The sequence below is a fragment of the Rhamphochromis sp. 'chilingali' genome (genome assembly GCF_963969265.1).
Source record: "Rhamphochromis sp. 'chilingali' genome assembly, chromosome: 11".
Taxonomy (NCBI): domain Eukaryota; kingdom Metazoa; phylum Chordata; class Actinopteri; order Cichliformes; family Cichlidae; genus Rhamphochromis; species Rhamphochromis sp. 'chilingali'.
Genome location: NC_137938.1, coordinates 13,657,657 through 13,677,384, shown reverse-complemented (window position 1 = coordinate 13,677,384; position 19,728 = coordinate 13,657,657). Strand labels below are relative to the sequence as shown.

The 19,728-nt window shown below is 40.5% G+C and overlaps 1 protein-coding gene across 2 annotated transcripts; it reads left to right on the top strand.

Moving 5' to 3' along the window:
- Positions 1-2,368: 2,368 nt before the first annotated feature.
- On the top strand, positions 2,369-18,957 carry trmt11 (tRNA methyltransferase 11 homolog). Of its 2 annotated transcripts, XM_080895390.1 has the most exons (13): positions 2,369-2,486; positions 2,856-2,921; positions 3,065-3,138; positions 3,267-3,348; positions 3,463-3,555; positions 3,647-3,781; positions 3,857-4,013; positions 4,098-4,178; positions 4,323-4,487; positions 4,938-5,010; positions 5,308-5,442; positions 12,818-12,938; positions 16,950-18,957. In XM_080895390.1, the coding sequence occupies exons 1-13, from the start codon at positions 2,409-2,411 to the stop codon at positions 17,088-17,090; spliced, it is 1,401 nt and encodes a 466-aa protein (XP_080751516.1). In that variant the 5' UTR covers positions 2,369-2,408; the 3' UTR covers positions 17,091-18,957. The 2 variants fall into 2 exon arrangements, with proteins under 2 accessions (XP_080751516.1, XP_080751515.1); XM_080895389.1 differs by lacking the exons at positions 12,818-12,938; positions 16,950-18,957 and adding an exon at positions 6,090-6,697.
- Positions 18,958-19,728: the final 771 nt, after the last annotated feature.

Sequence of the window (19,728 nt, the reverse complement as noted above, 5' to 3'; positions counted from 1 at the left end):
ATCAAGCTTGCAATTTGTGAAAACCACTCAGTAATCCTCTGATGCTGATAGTAATGTTAATTTATTTTGTTATCAATGACCTCATCAAGCAGTGAAGTACAATTGGGGGGGGGGGGGGGGGGGGTTCAATGTCATGTGGAAAGATGAATGAAAGTATGTGCTGTGAAATTATGTTATACTTTGCAGTGGTAATTGGAATAAAACCAACAACAACAAAATGTACTGTACAAAAGGTATGCACTTTAAGAATGGCTTTAATTTAGAATAAACAGTATTCTGTTGCTTCTCAGTGCCTTTGTAGTATCTCAGTATGGTTTACATACAGACCCTTTTTCAGTTTCACTCTTAACCCACCTGCAGTAACACTTTAACACACAAGACATCGTTTTTTATCTTTATTATGATACAATTAGGAGACCGTGTTAATCTATTAATGCTGTGTGTTTAAAAAAAATATATTCCTGTACTTTCATACTTTCAATAAGAGCTGGTACTCAGTCTATAGTTCCTTATGATGTGGTTCTTATTGCTTTAAAGCTGCACTATTAGTTTCAAAATTTGGAACTGTAGCAATATTGTGTCATTGCAAAGCACACTTAAAATAAATACATGTTGAAGCAGTCAGGCCAAGTCGGGTCAAGTTCATCCTATAGCATCATTATGTCTGTCACAGGCAGCCTCATGTTCTCTTTGGCTTCGGTTCGGTCCCATTAGGAAATCTGATGTCATCTCAACTGCTCACTGCTCCACTTTTACCTCGTCAACAAGCTGCTGGAGGGAAAAAAATGCTCAGGTTTGAAGTTACCTTTTCTCATTTTGACTGACATTTAGTGGTTTCCCCATGTTCTTTGTCTGCACAAGCTGCCACATCAAGTGCCTGTGTACCTGCGTGTACTACACGCACAATGAATCAAGGCATCTAAACATTTGTGGTCACTGCAACAAAGTGATAACTACGTGATCATCCTTCCCCTGCCACAGCATCTCCCCTTCGAAGTCAACCAGTCTCTGTTTCCTCGCTCGCAGAAGAATCCCAACCAGTTTATTCGAGATAGTCACATAATGCTCAAACAGCTTTCCAAATCTTACAGTAATCACTTTCCCATCGCTGCCCCCCGACTCCCCAATGCTCCTTATGACCTCACACAGCTCCTGAACCTCTCTGCTGATGTGTGTGTGAGCATCCCTCCCACGTTGCTCTGTCAGGGAACCCTGCAGGGGTTTCCCATACTCATCCCCTCCCCTCGGAGGGACCACCGTGCTCGGTCTGGTGTTGTGACTGAAGGGATTGTGCTTCTGGTACTCCTGGTGTTCGCTGGACCATTTCTGCCAGTTTTCCTTCAAGCCTTTCACAGAAACGATGCACGCCGCAGGAGTTTGGGCGTTCTCTTCTGTTTCCACGGTGGTGCTCTGGCTGTTTGTTCCCATGTTTGACTCTGTTCAAGACAAATTTGAATATACAATCATTTCTCAACAGAGAAATACAGCATCTTAATCTTCTTAATGTTACTTTATTGTTTCCAAATTCTTTAAGTCTCACCTACTTATTTTTCACACAACTGTTCTTGTGATCCAGCTGTGTGTATGATCACATCAGTTATGACAGGCAGCCGCAATCTTAAATCGTAAATTCAGCTGACAGCTCATTAAAACGACATTACTTATTTCCCACAGTTAATATAATATCATTATCAAAACAACGAGTGAACATCTAGCTTTGTAAAGTAACCTGGAAGTTTTCAGTCCTTCAGATTCTCGTAGTAAATATAAACAGTGACACACTGACCTGATCCTCCCTTCACCTGCAGTTACGCTTCATTGCGACCAAAGAGCAAGAATCCTGGTTACACTGTTACTAAGTAATACAACTTAACAACACTGCAACAGTGCTGACAGAGGAAGAGTGCGGATGGATGCCTTTTTGTCACCAGACAAAACCACTGTGATGGACATCAACTTCAGCCAGTGACACGGCAGAGACAACCCGGACAGCCAATCAGTAGGAGGGGCGGTCTTACAAGACGGCTCTGATGTAAAGCAGATTACAGACTTTATCCACACATGTATGACCAGAATAGTAAAGCATACCGATGTGTACTGATGACAAAAATTTGCTTACTTGTGACATTAAAAAGACACATACACACAGGTTTATGAAAAAAGTGATAAGGAGTTTTTTAATGCAAATAAAGGTTGCAAAATAACATTAAAAACGAAGTATTCACCTGTGCTTATGTATGATAATGTTAGCATAAAACAGCGGCAGTACAAAACTTAATACGAGTGTATCATAGCTAAATGAAACACAGTACCTAATTTTTCTGCCATTTATAGAAATACAGTCCCCAAGCGGTACTTTGTGTCAGAGCTCGGTTTCAAGCCGGACGTATTTTTAAATTGCGACAACAATGGCTGCCTTCAGTAGTCGATCATGCCTCCAGTATTTATTGCATCTTGCCCAGGATAATCTAGACTTCAGGTTACCGGTAACAAGCATCAGATATTGTCGGTTTCTCTTTGGTTCAGAGTGATTAACTGTTCGTGTAAAAAGCGATAATTTGCAGACTGGAGTCTCCTCTGACTCTCGGTTTGTGTTGGGCTCATTCAAAGTATGAGCCCATAACAAACAAAAAAGTAACCTACTTTTGGAGACGAGATGTCTACAATTTGATCACAGCAATACATCAAACTTGAGCAATGGTCTGGCAGATAGAGCATATTGCGTTGTTTTATGGCATTATTTTATGCCTACATCACATAGAAACAGTTTGTAGTAATTTAATTTAATATTTCATATGTGATTCTTCTGTTTTGTATAACATTAATATTCTCGCTTTATATGCCGTCTTATGTAGGAAATAAAAGCTCTGCTGGCTCTCAGAGGGAAACCATTTCATCCCTGTGAAAACTTCAGAGAAAAGGTTTGCATGTTGAGGGGCTTATTCTAATCTGACTCTCTATTCTAATCTAAGACATTGATTATTGGCAGCAGAATGGTGATGTTTCTCTTTAGTAGATCTCACATTTCCCGGCAGTCACTCCACATCTCTCCTCTTCTCCGTAGTCTCCTTTCTGGTGCCTGGATGGTTTGTCTGAGGAAGATGTCCACAGCATCATGGCCAGATCTGTGTGTACAAAGTAAGTGTTTAAGCTTTGCAGTTAGGAAAGTGAAAGAGCCACATCTCTACTGATGGAATAACTGTATGCTGCACAGATTCAAGACTGGCTGAGATGTGGCTTTAGTTCATGTTGGGTTGTCGTTCTAGGTCTGCTTTTGAACTGTGGGGCCACGGGCAAACACACAGTGAACTCAGAACATCCCTTCTGAACTTCCCCTCAGAAATCATGGTTTGTTGTTTAGAGTTTGTATCATACTATTCTGTTGGAAAGACAGATTTTTGCAAGTGTATGAAATACACAATAACACATTTCATTTCTGTTTCTGCTCTTCATTCCCTGCAGAGTCCATTCATGCACAAAGACTCCACATACAGGATAAACGTCTACACATTCAACAAAACTTTGCTGTTTGCAGACAGAATCAAAAGGATCGATGTAAGTATTTAGATGTGCGAGTGCATGTAAAAACATATAAATATGCACATAAAATAATAATAATACTAATAGTAAAATGCAATCTCACCAGGCCTTGGAGTATCTTCCCTTTGAGGGGACAGTAAGCCTTAAGAATCCCCAGCACATCTTCTGCTTATTAGAGGATTACGGCACAGACCCCAACAATATCCCCGAGGATCCCAATTACATCTACTTCGGCAGATGGGTAAGATGCATTTTGCTACTTGTGTACATTAAATGAATGTGGAGCGATCTACAGCTGAACTCTTCCATTTTACAGATAGCAGACGGTCAGCGTGATCTGATTCGCTCCCACAGTGTGAAGAACAGACACTTCATAGGAAACACCAGCATGGACGCTGGCCTCTCATTCATCATGGCCAACCACGCCAGGGTCAAACAGGATGACCTAGTTTTTGACCCATTTGTAGGCACAGGTAAGTTAATCCAGTCGTTGCTTCCCCCCACAGACAGCTATAGACAGCAAAGTAAATACTTTAATGTGAGTCAATGTGTTTTAGGGAGCCTGCTGGTTGCGTGTTCTCATTTTGGAGCTTATGTATGTGGAACTGACATTGATTACAACACTATTCACGGGAAAGGTAAGCTCTGCTCATTAGAGATTACACCCTGCAGCAGTTGAAGTGTTACAGGTTAAGGATTGCAGTTTTATTTTATGCTGTTTTTCTATTTGAATCAGATCAGTCCCCTGTTCAGATTTGCTGATGGTGCCTTTTGTCTTTTAGGTCGGTCAAGCCGTAAAAACCAAAAGTGGCGAGGGCCCGACGAGAACATCAGAGCCAACCTGCGGCAGTACGGGGCACAGAAGATGTACGTGGACGTGATGGTGTCTGATGCCTCCAAGCCTGCGTGGAGGGATGCTGCTCTGTTTGATGCTATCGTTACTGACCGTAGGTCCTTTAGTTCACCCTAACCAGACCACAAGGGATTTAACATCTCCTTTCATTAAATATCTCTGTTATTCTTTAGATTTGATTGTTTCTTTGAGCTGTTACAAATACATAAAAAATGTTGTGAAAATATGCAATTATCAGGATTCTGACAGGGAGTGAAACGCTTTAGCTATGGTTCAGGCTGTAATTTGAAAATTATGTGCTGCTCATTAGAGTCTGTTGAACACATTATTTCTGCCTGTTTCATGGATCATCTTTTTATGTTTTGTGTGGCTCTTCAGCTTATGGACACTCCAAGATTTTTGATGTTTCTTTAGAATTTGAGTAGCAGTACTGCAGCTAGCATGTTCCTCAGCTACATCTATTCTGTCTGTGTTCTTCGTAAACAGGAAGAAAACTCTTCTTGTTTTATTTTTTTGATACTCACTGTGTGACTTTTCTTGTTAGCTCCATACGGTATCCGGGAAGCCACGAGGAGAACAGGCTCCCACAAGGACATTGCTAAACCTGCTGAAGGCGTGTAAGTTCATCACATATTATAGTTATACCAACATCTATCTATCTATCTATCTATCTATCTATCTATCTATCTATCTATCTATCTATCTATCTATCTATCTATCTATCTATCTATCTATCTATCTATCTATCTATCTATCTATACATATATATACATATACATATATAAATAACTGGGGGATTAGTCCAATGTTTAGTCCTGAGGAAACTAGTACATGAAATGCCAAATAAAACCACAAAGTTTTGCCATCACTGCTCTGTTCTAAATGTTGTATTTTTATTTCAATATTCTGCACAGTTTTGAAGAGTCTCACGTCCCAGTCTCACAGGCGTACCACCTGAGTGACATCTTCACAGATCTGTTAAACTTCTCCGCCCACCACCTGGTCATGGGAGGGAGGCTCGTCTACTGGCTGCCTGTCTACAGGCCAGAGTGAGTAAACAGACTTGGCATCATCACCTAGTCATACACATTTTCAGAGTGATGATAAATCTGTTCAGTGTAGGAGGTAACTTACCAGTTAACTTGTCAGTACTTAAATTTGTAGAACTTCGTAATTGTTAGCATTTTGGGGTGGCGTCAGAAAGACATCTGATGCCAATTTCTGAATAAGAGGGGAGCTGAAAGCTTCTGCTTTTTCAGTGCATTCAAAGCAAATACACTGAACAAAAATATAAACGCAACACTTTTGTTTTTGCTCCCATTCCCCATGGGATGGACGTAGAGACCTAAAATTCATTCCAGATACACAATATAACCATCCCTCCCAAACAGTGGTCACAAATCAGTCCAAATGTGTGGTAGTGGGCACATCTGCTATATTGAGATAATCCATCCCACCTCACAGGTGTGCCACATCAGGATGCTGATCTGACATCATGAGTAGTGCACAGGTGTACCTCAGACTGCCCACAACAAAAGGCCACCCTGGAATGTGCAGTTTTGTCTCACAGCAAAATGCCACAGATGCCACAAGCAATGAGGGAGCGTGCAATTGGCATGCTGACAGCAGGAATGTCAACCAGATCTGTCGCCCGTGCATTGAATGTTCATTTCTCAACAATAAGCCGTCTCCACAGGCGTTTCAGAGAATATGGCAGCACATCCAACCGACCTCACAACCGCAGACCTCGTGTAACCACACCAGCCCAGGACCTCCACATCCAGCAGGTTCACCTCCAAGATCGTCTGAGACCAGCCACCCAGACAGCTGCTGGAACAATTGGTTTGCACAACCAAACAATTTCTGCACAAACTGTCAGAAACCGTCTCAGGGACGCTCAACTGCATGCCCGTCGTCCTCATCGGGGTCTTGACCTGACTCCAGCTCGTCGCCGTAACAGACTTGTGTGGGCAAATGCTCACATTCGATGCCGTCTGGCACGTTGGAGAGGTGTGCGCTTCACGGATGAATCATGGTTCACATTGTTCAGGGCAGATGGCAGCTGAGAATGTCCCAGTTCTTGCATGGCCAGCATACTCACCGGACATGTCACCCATTGAGCATGTTCGGGATGTGCTTGACCGGCGTATACGACAGCGTGTACCAGTTCCCACGAATATCCAACAACCTCGCACAGCCATTGAAGTGGAGTGGACCAACATTCCACAGGCCACAATTGACAATCTGATAGACTCCATGCGACGATGTGTTGCACTGCATGAGGCAAATGGTGGTCACACCAGATACTGACCGGTTCTGGGTCCCCAGACCCCCAATAGCGCAAAAAACTGCACATTCCAGGGTGGCCTTTTGTTGTGGGCAGTCTGAGGTACACCTGTGCACTACTCATGATGTCAGATCAGCATCCTGATGTGGCACACCTGTGAGGTGGGATGGATTATCTCAATATAGCAGATGTGCCCACTACCACACATTTGGACTGATTTGTGACCACTGTTTGGGAGGGATGGTTATATTGTGTATCTGGAATGAATTTTAGGTCTCTACGTCCATCCCATGGGGAATGGGAGCAAAAACAAAAGTGTTGCGTTTATATTTTTGTTCAGTGTATAATATACAGCAGTGTTTCTGGGGCATTTTCACATATCTTTGCTTCTTTGCATGATAGAGCTGTAACCTGCATTTATGGATGGCATGGCTGACTGTGTTTACACATAATGTTTTTAATGCAGTGTCACCCGAGGGCATCAACAAGCTAATGTTTTTTTGAAATAGTAATAACTAACTAATAAGCATCATTTTTGCTTCTTGTTTATGCCCTATCCAGTCATGAATATGTCCTTTTAAACTTGTTAGTAGGGCTGCTCGATTATGGCAAAAATGATAATCACGATTATTTTCACTGAAATTGAGATCTCGATTATTTGACGATATTTATTTAACAATAACAATGTATTGAATAATGACTTTAAAGATTGTCAAAAAATAATATAAAATAGTGTGCAAATACTGATAACAGTGCAAATGTTTGCAATATAAAAAATAAATGAAAAATGTAAACATCTATGTTTAGTGAACTTTGCAGTGTTGCTCTGTGGTGCAGCTACACTGTAGCAAAGTTTACACACTGTGTCTACTTGATCCACGTCTGACTCCGCGAACCCATAATGTTTCCACACCACTGAAGTTTTTTTTTTTACCTCTCTTTTCAACCAACGGCAGTCACTCTCCTCTCCAAATAACTTCTGCTTAGCTTTCCGAGCTTCCCTCGGTCCTCTTAATTGTTGTGACACGTGTTCGAAATGCAGAGAGGTGCGCTTGATTTGCCACATGGAGCAGCGTGAGAGTAAAGCACGAGGGAGGGGCTAATAATCGGCTCAGTCATTTTTAATGATCGTTGAAAGCCCAGATCGTAATCGTGATTAAAATTCGATTAATTGAGCAGCCCTACTTGTTAGGTGTATTTGGATTGACATATATACATATCAATACACATGTGCAAACACAAAGTGTATAAATAGTGGGTCAAAGCCCTAACTTCTCGCTATACCGTGTAAAAACCATATTTTTGTACATCTTTGACTTAAACTGATTTTAATTCATCATGTATCTTACAAATACCATTTATTTAAATAATGATCATGTGTGGAGCCAATACAGAACCCTGGAGGAAACCACATACAGAGTCCAAGCAGTTACAGGAGTATTCACACAGCTTCACAAAAAACATGTATTAATTAAATGTTTTTTTACTCAGTGCAATATAACCCGTAATTAATATGTCATGACTGATTGTATCAAATGTTTTTAAAAGATCTTGAAGTCCTCCAATTGCATACCGTTTCTAAACAATAGCATCTGTAATCTCTTCGCTTGATTCAGTTAATGATGGTGATGTTGAACTGAATCCATACTGACTGTCGGGGAGTAATTTAAATGTATCGAATAATTTGTTGAATCGGTTATTGAACAGTTTTTCTAGAGGCTTGAAGAATTGTGGGAGTTTAGAAACAAGCCTATAATCTTTGAAGTGGTGTCTATCCTCAATTTTATACAGTGACACAATTTAAAATATTTTTATATTGTGTGGACTTTTAGCGGCTCTGAGATGCTTTTAAAACCTTCATAGCAATCTTCATATCAGTATCATTGCAGTCAGTGGATGCTTTGTAATTATACTTATTTACAACATTAGTAATTTCTTTTTCCTTTATTCCCCTTTTCACTGCTGTAAAGAACACTGAGTTAGGATTTCAGGATTCATTGCAATATTCTTGGACTATAACAAGTTATAAGGAAACACCAGGGCTTTGTAAGGTGAGCTGGTGCGTCACTGCCAAGATAAGATAAGATAAGATAAGATAAGATAAGATAAGATAAGATAAGATAACCTTTATTAGTCCCACACGTGGGAAATTTGTTTTGTCACAGCAGGAAGTGGACAGTGCAAAAGTTATGAGGCAAAAATTAGAATACAATAAGAATAAATACAGTACACAACTGTACAGAATAGAATAAAATAAAATACTATATACAGTAGAATAAAATAAAATAAATATACAATAAGATAAAAATAGAATACAAATACAAATACTATATACAACTGAGTAAAAATACAACGATGACAGAAAGGATTATTGCACTTGGTATTATTGCATATGTATGGATGTGTGTGCTTGATCAGTTAAAGTCTTTATTATGGAGTCTGACAGCAGTGGGGAGGAAAGACCTGCGAAATCTCTCCGTCCCACACCGTGGGTGCCGCAGTCTCCCACTGAAGGAGCTGCTCAGTGCTGTCACAGTCTGCTGCATGGGGTGGGAGATGTTGTCCAACAGGGATGACAGCTTAGCCGCCGTTCTCCTGTCACTCACCACCTCCACTGGGTCCAGAGGGCAACTGCAAGATAAGATGGCAACTGCATGTTTAGTTATTGTTGATTACCAACAACAGTTTTGAATTCGGAATCCAGATTTTAAGCTCAAACCTCATCATCTCAGTTTGGAAATAGTTTTGTCTTTGCCTTTCTTTAAATAATGATCTGTACAATAGGGGGCAGGCTTACACCATAAACCAGAAGTGCACAATGCAGGCCTGTTGTAAGCACAATCGACGAGGTTTCAATTTGTTTTTGGCCTAATTAATTACCCAAATAACTAAACAATATGAAGCAAAGAGGGAATACATAGCAGACACTATTACATTTTATAAAAATGACTGATTACTGTCTATAATTAAAACTGGCTTTGTGATTTTTATTAAGGGAAAAGTGAACCCGAGAGACAGACGACAGTGTTTTACTGGATTTGTACACTCACAAAGGACCTTCTACTATCTTAGGGTATTTCCCTTTATTCTGATTCCCATGTCTAACCACCTGTGTGGATTACAGTAATGTTCAGGTGTGCCGAGGCTTTCTTGCCCATACAGCTGGGCCACGGCAAACCACAACTGACAGCAATGTGCACTTTATATGCTGCCTAAGACGGCTCATCAGAGACAAAGTTGTGTATTGTTAAAGCTTCTGTGCGTTTGCAGAAAGCGAAGTGCTGACTCTCAGTGCAGGTGTTCATTTGTGTAGATATGAACCACAACAAACTAAGGCAGAAACGGACGTTAGGCGAGGAAAAGCGCCACGGGGCTCAAACTCTTTCTGGTCACTCATTAAAAGACCAGGAAGCAGATGGGATAATCACGGATCCAGTCACCGGCTATTATTGTATCCTTGTGACTGAGAGACATCAGTTTGCAACCCTTTGACTTTTATCCATTTAGCCGCTTTGTGTTTCTGCACGCATCGAAACATATGCACGAATGTGTGTGTGTGTGTGGTCCCGTGTACGCGCACGTGCACACGTTTGTGTCACCATGTTCACACATTTGTCTTTGCTACTCATCTCATCGGTGCTTGACCCGGTGCCTGTCAGAGCGCCGTGCCAAAATAAACATCTGAGGCCAGGCAAGTCACATATATGAACTATGTCTCTATGGTGTGCAGGCTGATCTGCGAGTGTGTGTGTTTGTGTTGTTGGATATGTGTGTCTGTGTGTATAAACCCAGACGCAGCCTGTCTCCTGGGTCTAATCTGGGGCTCTACAGGGGAGATATCAGGTTTCCAATACCCCCACATACATGTGTGTGTGTATCTGCGGCAGTGGCTGTGATAGAAACAGTGGGGACTCTGTGTGTGTGTGTGTGTGTCCGTCTGCCTCATGAAAATGGGGGCAGTGTGTGTGTGATGACAGGGGACACAGAGTCCTGTCAGCAAAAGACAGAGCCTAGACCAGGTCAGACCGCTTAAACTCTCTTCCTTTTCTGCCCTCAAAAAATAAATGAAGAAAAAGTATTGAGACGGATGATGTGTTATCCATCATCAAAGCCATAAAGTGAGCTAATTACAGCATAAATAAGGGAAGTAAATATATGAATCAGCTGCATAGTCAGAGGTAATATTAGATGAATAAATGAGTAGTGGTGACATTTTCAGATTGTAATTTCTTAGTCGAGTTTAAGTTTCCAGAGAAATCGTATAGCAATAATTAAGCTTTTGCATGCTTCTATATTCAGTGTGATGCAACAGTACCGTTGTAATTTTTAGTTAAACTGTTGAACTTAAACAGCAAGTCTTCTCTGTCAGTTACAGTAAAGTAGACACTTGGAAGCAATACCTGTAGTACCCAGAAGCTGCGACCTGTCTATTGGCAACGTGAACATCAGTCTGTAAACAAGAAATACTTGCAACTTGCAACTCAGACCTTGGTGATAGATTAAGGGTGCAGCACTGAAACGGGGCAAAATAATGTGTCAGTGCAAACCCCATATAGCTCTCATAGGTGTGGTTAGTTTCTGGTTGATTTACAGAAGTTGCGCTGTTTTCTAAGCACAGGCACGGTCAGTTCATTTCAAAACCAAGCGCAAATAATAAGACGTGTTTTTTTTCTGTTATAATTAGTAATAAATTCTGTTTTGCAAACATTAGTAAATAAGTTTGCGCACTTGGTGCAATGGGGTCAGTCACAAAAATCTGAGTTATTTCCACCATTTAAATGCAATTTTGTCTTTATAAATACAAACACTACTGTTTCTTCTTCTCTTCTTTTTTTTGTTCGTGCTGGTGGAGTGTTAGTAAATCTGGCCCCGGAAGTCTACAGCTATCATTTATATACAGACTGTGTTTGGACTATCCATTTGTTCACTCTGTGGTGAGTTATAGTGAGTGAGCCAAACTGTTTAACTCTATTGCTTTTTAAAAAAAAAATCATTTTGTTTATTTACTAATTTATTACAGTTTCCCATTAGAAATGTGCGAAATCTTAATGTTGATAAGTCTCGAACCAGTTTTACTGTGAATCTTAAATACCTGTCCAGACAAAACAAGAATGTCAAACACACAAAAATGGGCTCGCGTGATGAAAGTTAAAAAAACTGATGTGAAAGGGGAAAAAAGAGCTAGGGCAGGAGATCAAAGCCATCTCATCTTTTGAATCTCAATAATTAAGAAAAAGTAATTTAAAGGAAACAAGTCGTTAAATAAAATAGGCTGTTAGTAACATGGTATGTTGTAATTACAAAGAGAAATAGGGATGGAAAAACAAGAAACTCATCCTTGTCATGATGCAGTTCATTTGTGCGGTAGAAATACTGAGCACCTGATTGGCAGCTCAGAATTGCTGCCTGGCTGCATCACTGCCCAGTCACCACGACAACCAAACATCCCATTACCCCAGAGCCCCAACTGCCGCCATGGCAACAAGGCAAACAGTCATGCACAAATCAGACTGAGTTGCTGGCGTGACGGTAGTTCGGAGAAAGTGCTACTGACACAAATATGCAAACACATACATCAGCTGCCGTTAATACGCCCTAACCCTGCCTGGCCGGCGATGACAGAGCCAGCAGCCAACCCGACAGGTCACCTCACTTTTTCCACCTTCATCTTCACACAAAACGAGCTACCTTAGCCTCGCCAGCCGTTGTGGCACCGAACCTCTTGAATGTTTTGTGTTTATCTGAGAAACAGAAAGAAGCACACACAGAGCAAAGAAAGACATTAGAGCGCGCTGAAAAAACCCCCAAAGAGCTGGCAAAAGTTAGGTAGTAATCTTGACAGAATTACTGTGTGTCCTGGCAGCCTTTTAATGGCCTCCAGATGACATCTGTAGCGCATTGTTATCACAAGGGACTTACACTTCCTCTCATTCAGACTTTTAGATGCGTACAATCAAAATTTATTAGAGTCAGATGATGGATATTGGTTTAGCTTTATATTTCTGTCTCTTTGTTTCCTCCTCATTTAAACTGATCTGTAGCGTGTGTGTGTGTGTGTGTGTGTGTGTGTGTGTGTGTGTGTGTGTGTGTGTGTGTGTGTGTGTGTGTGTGTGTGTGTTTGTGGGGACTCTTTCCAGGTACTGCGAGGAGATGGTTCCTCTTCATCCATGTCTCCAGCTCATCAGCAACTGTGAGCAGACACTCTCAAGCCACACCTCACGGCGTCTGATCACCATGGAAAAGATCAAAGAACCAGAGGTGTGTCCATGTGGGTGTTTGTGTAAGAGATGAAACAAAATGAATCAGTTGCCTAATTTACAGAGAAGAAAAATATTTTCCAGTTCCAATGCGAGGACATGCTGTTTGTCGTCACATGATAGCAAATGCAGTAAATCAGGCTGCGTTGGATGCTGATTAGAACAATTAAATAGATGGCATTTGTCATTATTTTTCATTCTGTTAGCTGTTTGCTTCAGGTGATGTCATTCATCCAGTTACTGTCCAGATGAAGCCAAGGGATTTTAAAGTGCACATTTTCATCACAACTAGCTAAATATGTTGTTTTTAGGTTATCTATTGTGGTTGCATCATTACAAATGACCTCATATCTTCACAGCAGACCAAATTTGTGTGCGTGCTGCAGAATTTGTTTATGTGTGTGCATGAAACACACATAAACTGATATAACTTCTTTTTCTTCTAGTAAAATGAGAACATGTGTCCACCTGCCTGTTCCTTCATGCGTTTAATGTTTTTTCATGGAGTTTTTTTTTTTTCTTGTCATGAACGCACGCGTCATGAGACGGATGTAGTATGCGCGTATGTGTGTTCTTTTACATGTCTCCCGCTGGAAGTGATGGTGTCTCTCTGTCTGTCTCGGGTAAATCCTCACCATCTGGCTGTGATTGGCTCATTTCTTTTATACTGGAACCCTAAAAGGCATAATCACACATTGTATGGAAAACAATCCATCTTTGGATCTGACATCCATTCCGCTTCAAAACCCCAAATTGCTCCCATAAAGCGCCTGGTATGACACGCACACACCGAGACACGTTGTGTGAGGTTATCTGACTGGTATCTGTAGCTCAGGTCTGTAGAGTTTTTTTGTTTTGTTTTGTAGTTTGTTTGTTTTTTCAAATTGGCCTCCGTCTGCACCTATCTGCACGCGCTCGTCAGGATTCGCAGCCTGATGTGTGTCAACACTTTTCTATGCGTGTGTCCGCAGTTTCCCGGTTTTGACAGTGGAGGAGTTGGCCTAATTGTTTTGAAGGTTTCCTGTAAAGCTCCGTAAAGAAACCTCACCTCTTCTTATTTATGCGGTGTTACAAAATTTGTTTGGTTACCCAGACCGCTTGTCATTCACCTCATTTTTTACATTCAGTATATGTAACTCTCCACCTGAAAGAGTAAAGAACCACTGTTGTCTTCTGTGCCAATTTTGTAGTCACGTCTTTTTATCCTCATCACTCTGGGGTCGTGCTTATGTTGTCAGTCTTTTTACCTTTTAAACCTGAATCTTTTCCTCAGAATGGCAATAAAAAACGTTTCCAGGTTGCTTGGCAGCATCGGCAAGCAAAGAGGGGGTGTCTTTGACAAATTACAGGCCCCAGGATTGGAGTCATCATTTCTCAACTCACCTCATTTACCTTAATAGTGGAGGTAAAACTGAGATTCACAACAGCTGATTTTCAGCTGGGTAACAGATAAACAGTCTTGTGTGCTTGTGAAGCACTACTGGAGGGATCAGCCATTTTTCCCAGTCCTATTCCCTCAGTTGGTGTTTTGATGATGGTTGTGGAGAGTTGTGTCCTACGGGTGTTGAGTTCAGTTGAGATTTGGTGGCTGCAAAGGCCACAGCATATGATACACATTATTTTCATACTTAAAGCACATTCAGTGCTCCCTCTCTTTTGCTGCATGGATGGGGACATTCTCATCAAGGGAGAGACCACTGCAATCAGGACTAGGGCTGAACGATTATGGAAAATAATCTAATTGCGATTTTTTGCCCCAATATTGCGATTGCGATGCGATATGCGATTATTTTTTAAGGTCTTTGTCTTCTGTATTATTAAACAAAGACAAGCAATACATCATATAGTATGGCCAATACTATATTACATTAATTTTAAACTGTTCTTTCCTGGAAGACAGACCTCTGTTATGATGACATGAGGTGATGCATGAATTGATGACTGACATTTTTATTTAACTTCTTCAATCACAACAGTATATTTGAACATACACAATAGTTTATTTTTAGCTTACAAACATCTGAGCATAAAGTGCTGACAAGGAACCCTGGTGTAAACATTAAAATGAAAGTCAGTACAATGTGCAGATTGCAGAAATATACATAAAAAAAATCAGTGGCTTTACCACACTCAGTTTTTCGACATCTGTGAACTACTAGACAGTCATTCAATTAAAAAATAATATTAAATAAATAAAACTAATAAATAAAAAATACACACATCTTACTGATCTCTGCAGTCAGTAACATTACACATAAAGTGCAAACATAATAGCAATTGTATAAACACACACACAAACACGCCTTTAAAGTTTAAAGGCGTGAAATTGGACGGTCTAGCCTTCTGATTAGCTAATCAGAAGGCTAGTTCTGATTAGCGTCACCGCTGTCTCGGTGGAGTTTAATAAACTCGGCCGTCTGCTTCTTGCTATCTAAAATATAACCAGACACTGGTGTAAATTCTCGACTGTCTCATACTTCTGTTTAATAAGTTTTCTGTTTGACGTTTAGTCAGCTGTGTGAAAACCAAGGAGGAACCCACCCGGGGGATTAATAAAGTTTTATTTTATCTAATCTAATAACTTTAATCTCAGCCAAACCGATTTACTCACGAACAAACAAAACACTGAAAAAAGCCCAACAATAACATTTTTAGGTTGTCTAAGTGACTTATATATTACGTTTAACCCGAGCAGCGAAACTCCGCGGTGATCTGAAAATGATGTGCCGGGAGTTGTGCCGTTCTCGGCCGCATCAGTAATCCTCGAGCTCCCGGCTAGCTGTCGAGCTGGTGGGTAGCAGACGCCTCTGAAAACGTCGAAGCACTTTTGCAAATATGGGATATCTTGATAAACCGAGCAGATATTTGATGTTTACACAACTACTTTCTCGCCTGAAAATATGTTAAAAGTTTATTTTGTGACCCAGAAAGATTAGTATGAGTAATTTTAAAACTTAGTAGCGGCCGCCATTGCTGGAAACTGGAGTTTGGCTGGGCCGCGCTATGAATTCTGGGATATGGTAGTAATTTGGACAGCCTTATAATCGCAGTATAATCGCAGCCTTTGCGGTTAGAAAATTGCACTTGATCATGTCGCGATATTATCGCAAATGCGATATATCGTTCAGCCCTAATCAGGACGGAAATGTTTCATTTATGTGATAAAGACGATCAATCAAAACAAACTTGGGATGATTGATGTCACGTTAGCGCAACAGAACCCCTCATTTTTGGGGCTGTTTATGATACTCATGCACTTCTCAGCAGTATGGTTAAGGATGCCTCACAGGCTGTCAGCACTTTTTCCACATGCAGCTTCTTTTCTTCTGACAATAATATCTAATGTCATTAATGCACAAACATCACAAAGCCATAATTTGTTACCCACTATGTACTCTTTTCTGCAGATCTAAAGCCACATACCACTTTAGTCACTGTTCCTGTTAAAACACTGCCCACCTGAGAAGCCTTTGAGACTGGCACGCTTGCCATCTGCACCTTAGAAAAATCCAATTTTCCAGAAGCATTTAAGTCTTTCCCTTCTCCCATCCATACAAAACCTGGAACACCTGCTCAGCATTATTATACGTGCCACGAGGCGTCTTTTGTGTTGAGTTTTCCACATCTCCTTAGATTTTTCCTTTATTTCATCACCTGTGTGTGTATTATTAATATACGCATAACTCTTCCTATTCTATAAACATGCCAGACATGTGCACACCTTGTGAGAGAGTACTGTGTTGATTTGTAGGAGGAATTTAGCAAAGCAAAAATAAAAGCTGCCTTTTATTCAGGTGTTTCTGATTTTGTTCATTTATTTATTTACTTCATTTCTTTGTTTTCAAGATGTAATATATGTTATTCATAATGAAAACTTTATTAGCAAGATGTCATGTTGGTTGGAGCAGCAAGAATATTTTAGTAAACGGAATAATTTGTTTTAATATCTGTGGGAAACTTGTAGATTTTTAAGTTAAGCAGATTCAACAGTAACCTCTGCGTCTCTTTCCAGGAATTTGATAGCCTGGCCCATCTGTCAGATCCCCGCTTCAGCGCCTACCAGGGTCACAATGCCTTCAGAGAGAAGTACTTCAGTGGACTTAACAAAAAGTCCACCAAGGAGAACAACAAATCTGACGTTAGCGGGGACTGAACGCATCAGTGGGATGAAGATCACCAAATTTCCTCAGTGTCTTATCAAAAAAGATGAAACTTTTTAATCAGCGCATTGTTGTCAGTGCTCTCAAAAGAAAAACAAGTTATCCCATTCTTAAAAAATCTATTTGTTTTTTATTTCTTTGCAAATAAACCAAAAATGTGCGTGTTCTTTCTGAGTGGTACTTTTGAGAGTCTGAAATTGGGTAAGAGAAAGGGAAACGAAGTGCATCTCTATAACAAATATTTTCTAATGTAACATTTATAATTTAGCTGTTAATTGTAAAATGTGGTAATTAAGAATTGACCAGAGTCCCCAAAACATGGATCCATGATGCAGGTTGTGCATAGTTCATAATGTGGAACGTTCTACCTGGAAGACACCAGTGTCTATGTATGTATGTCACATGCTCAGATACTAAAAACCCAAATATATGATTGCTGATGTCACTGTCATAACACAGCTCTGCCATAACCACATTCCAAAAGTGTTTTCACACTCTCTGTTACCTAGCAACTGGTCTTTATGTGTAAAATTGATAAGAGTCTATATTTTCTCATATTTACTATAATTTTACCCCCATGATGCCAGTGCATCTTATACAGATGAGGTCAAAATGATTACCCGCCCTATAAAATTGAAATTTTCTGTCAAAAATTTTTATTAAAAAAGTGGGTTTTTTAGCGTAGCATTCCTAACCATACTGATTTTCCCCATAAAAGATAAATTATTCCAGAGAATAATTCAGAACAAACAAAATTGACCAGGATCAACATTATTAGCCCCCTGAGAAACTGACCATTTCACTGAGCCATAGTACAACCCACAGCTGTGTCTAAGAATCCAAAATTAAACTGGGATGTTTGGAAAACCTGTCTTAAAAATGACTTGCTCTGTTGAACAGCGCTTTGGAAATCCTTAAACAAAAGATTTAAATTTCATAGGGGTGCTAATAATTCTGTCCTCATCTTTACATTAGCTCTGTCAGTTTAACCGACTTTAACTCTGTCATAGAGCCCACATATTGAACAAAACAGAATGGACATTTATATCCACGGTTCTGCTTTGGCTCAGAGTAAGGGAGCATGTTTAGGTGGCCTCCCTGTGCAGGCAAGAGCCCAAATCACAGGGCGTCCCCACTTCTCCACCACTACAGTTAGTCAGCAGCTTTTGTTGTTTTCTGACCACAGTTTACATGCAGCCTGGCTCATTATTCATCTCCTGAGAGCGACGTAGCTGGCCCTCATGTGCATTACCCCTTTGCTCTGTTTATCAGTTGGGCCTCTGCCTTTCCACCACACTTCCCCTTCGCCCTGCTTCACAGGGAGAGTTCCTGGCACCATCACATGATACCCGGCTCACCACCGTTTGCGGTGCGTGTTGTTTACAGTTCCCACAGCGGCCTTTTGTTGTCCATCATCATCAAGCGAAATCAAATTATTCCACAAGACAGAGACCTCGGCTTTCCTTACTTTTCACTTCTGCCCTCTTGCTCTTGGTATTTTCCTTCCCATATTCACCACAACAGAAGAACACTGTTAGTTGGAGATGGTAGTTTTAATGCACATGCTGTCTATTACTGTGTGTGTGTGCTTCCATAATACAGTGATAAAACAAGTTCTCAGGAGCCCTCAGACTCCAGTGATGCAGACTATAATTAGGGAGAGAGAGGGAGGGTATGTAGGGGGGGTTCCTCTCTACACACCACGTAATGTTGTCCAGACGCTGAGGAAATTCTGTTTGTGCCCATGTTTATACATGTGTGTACTTGCGAGATCTGGTTTTGTTTTATGTTGGATGCTAACTGCAGCAGAGCAGTTTCCTGATGTCGGTCTGTGATAATAAAATGATTCGAGACCTAACTTGTAAATATAATCATACTCCAAACACTGGTTGGATTGATAATTACAGAGATGCCTCCTTCTTTACTTTCTCCTTTTGTAGTGATATACATATTATTTGATGGGGTTTTAAGCAATGGTTCTCTTCCTGCTCCATTCATGTCTTTATACTAAATCTTTTATCCCTCCCTTTTGACCTGTAGCAGTTCTTCTCTTCAGCTCCTCATTTGGTCACCTCTGCCCCTTTCCTCCTCTCTTTTGTTTCTCAGAGGGGAACCCCCTGAAGGAGTGGAGGTCCACTGTTTTGGAACAATGACTCCTGATTAAACTCCCTTCAGTCTGAAAGTGACCTTCAGCCTGCTGAATCAGTGACAACAAACGGCACACTTAGGACACTTGCATGCAATCGATGACTTAAATCTAATTATTAGCATCAGAACAAACTGACTCCCAGGTTCTCCACACAAAAACAATTTAGAAAGCAAATTTTGAATCCAAAGGAGAAGGTGAATGCAACTGGAACTGAACAAAAAAGTTATTTGACTCATTATTGCTATTACTATTATTATTGGGATTTTTTTTTGCATGCATGGCAATAATGTCATTGATTGTGGATATAAAATCTGATGCCTTTGCACCCCGTAAGTGGGACACAGTAAAAATGAGACATTTCAGTCAAACTCTAGGCCACAGCAAGATAACTACATGAAATGTAGTCTATTCGTGACCCAATAAAATACACTAGTTTCTAGCTAGTTGTCTGTCTAAAAAATATGAATTAACACATTAACAAA

Bases quoted from the DNA above. Each gene is read 5' to 3' on its own strand.
- trmt11 (XM_080895389.1), top strand. From the start codon at position 2,409: ATGGCTGCCTTCAGTAGTCGATCATGCCTCCAGTATTTATTGCATCTT. The intron at 2,487-2,855 runs GTAACAAGCATC...CGTCTTATGTAG, and splicing joins ATCTAGACTTCAGGTTACCG to GAAATAAAAGCTCTGCTGGC. The intron at 3,349-3,462 runs GTTTGTTGTTTA...CATTCCCTGCAG, and splicing joins ACTTCCCCTCAGAAATCATG to AGTCCATTCATGCACAAAGA.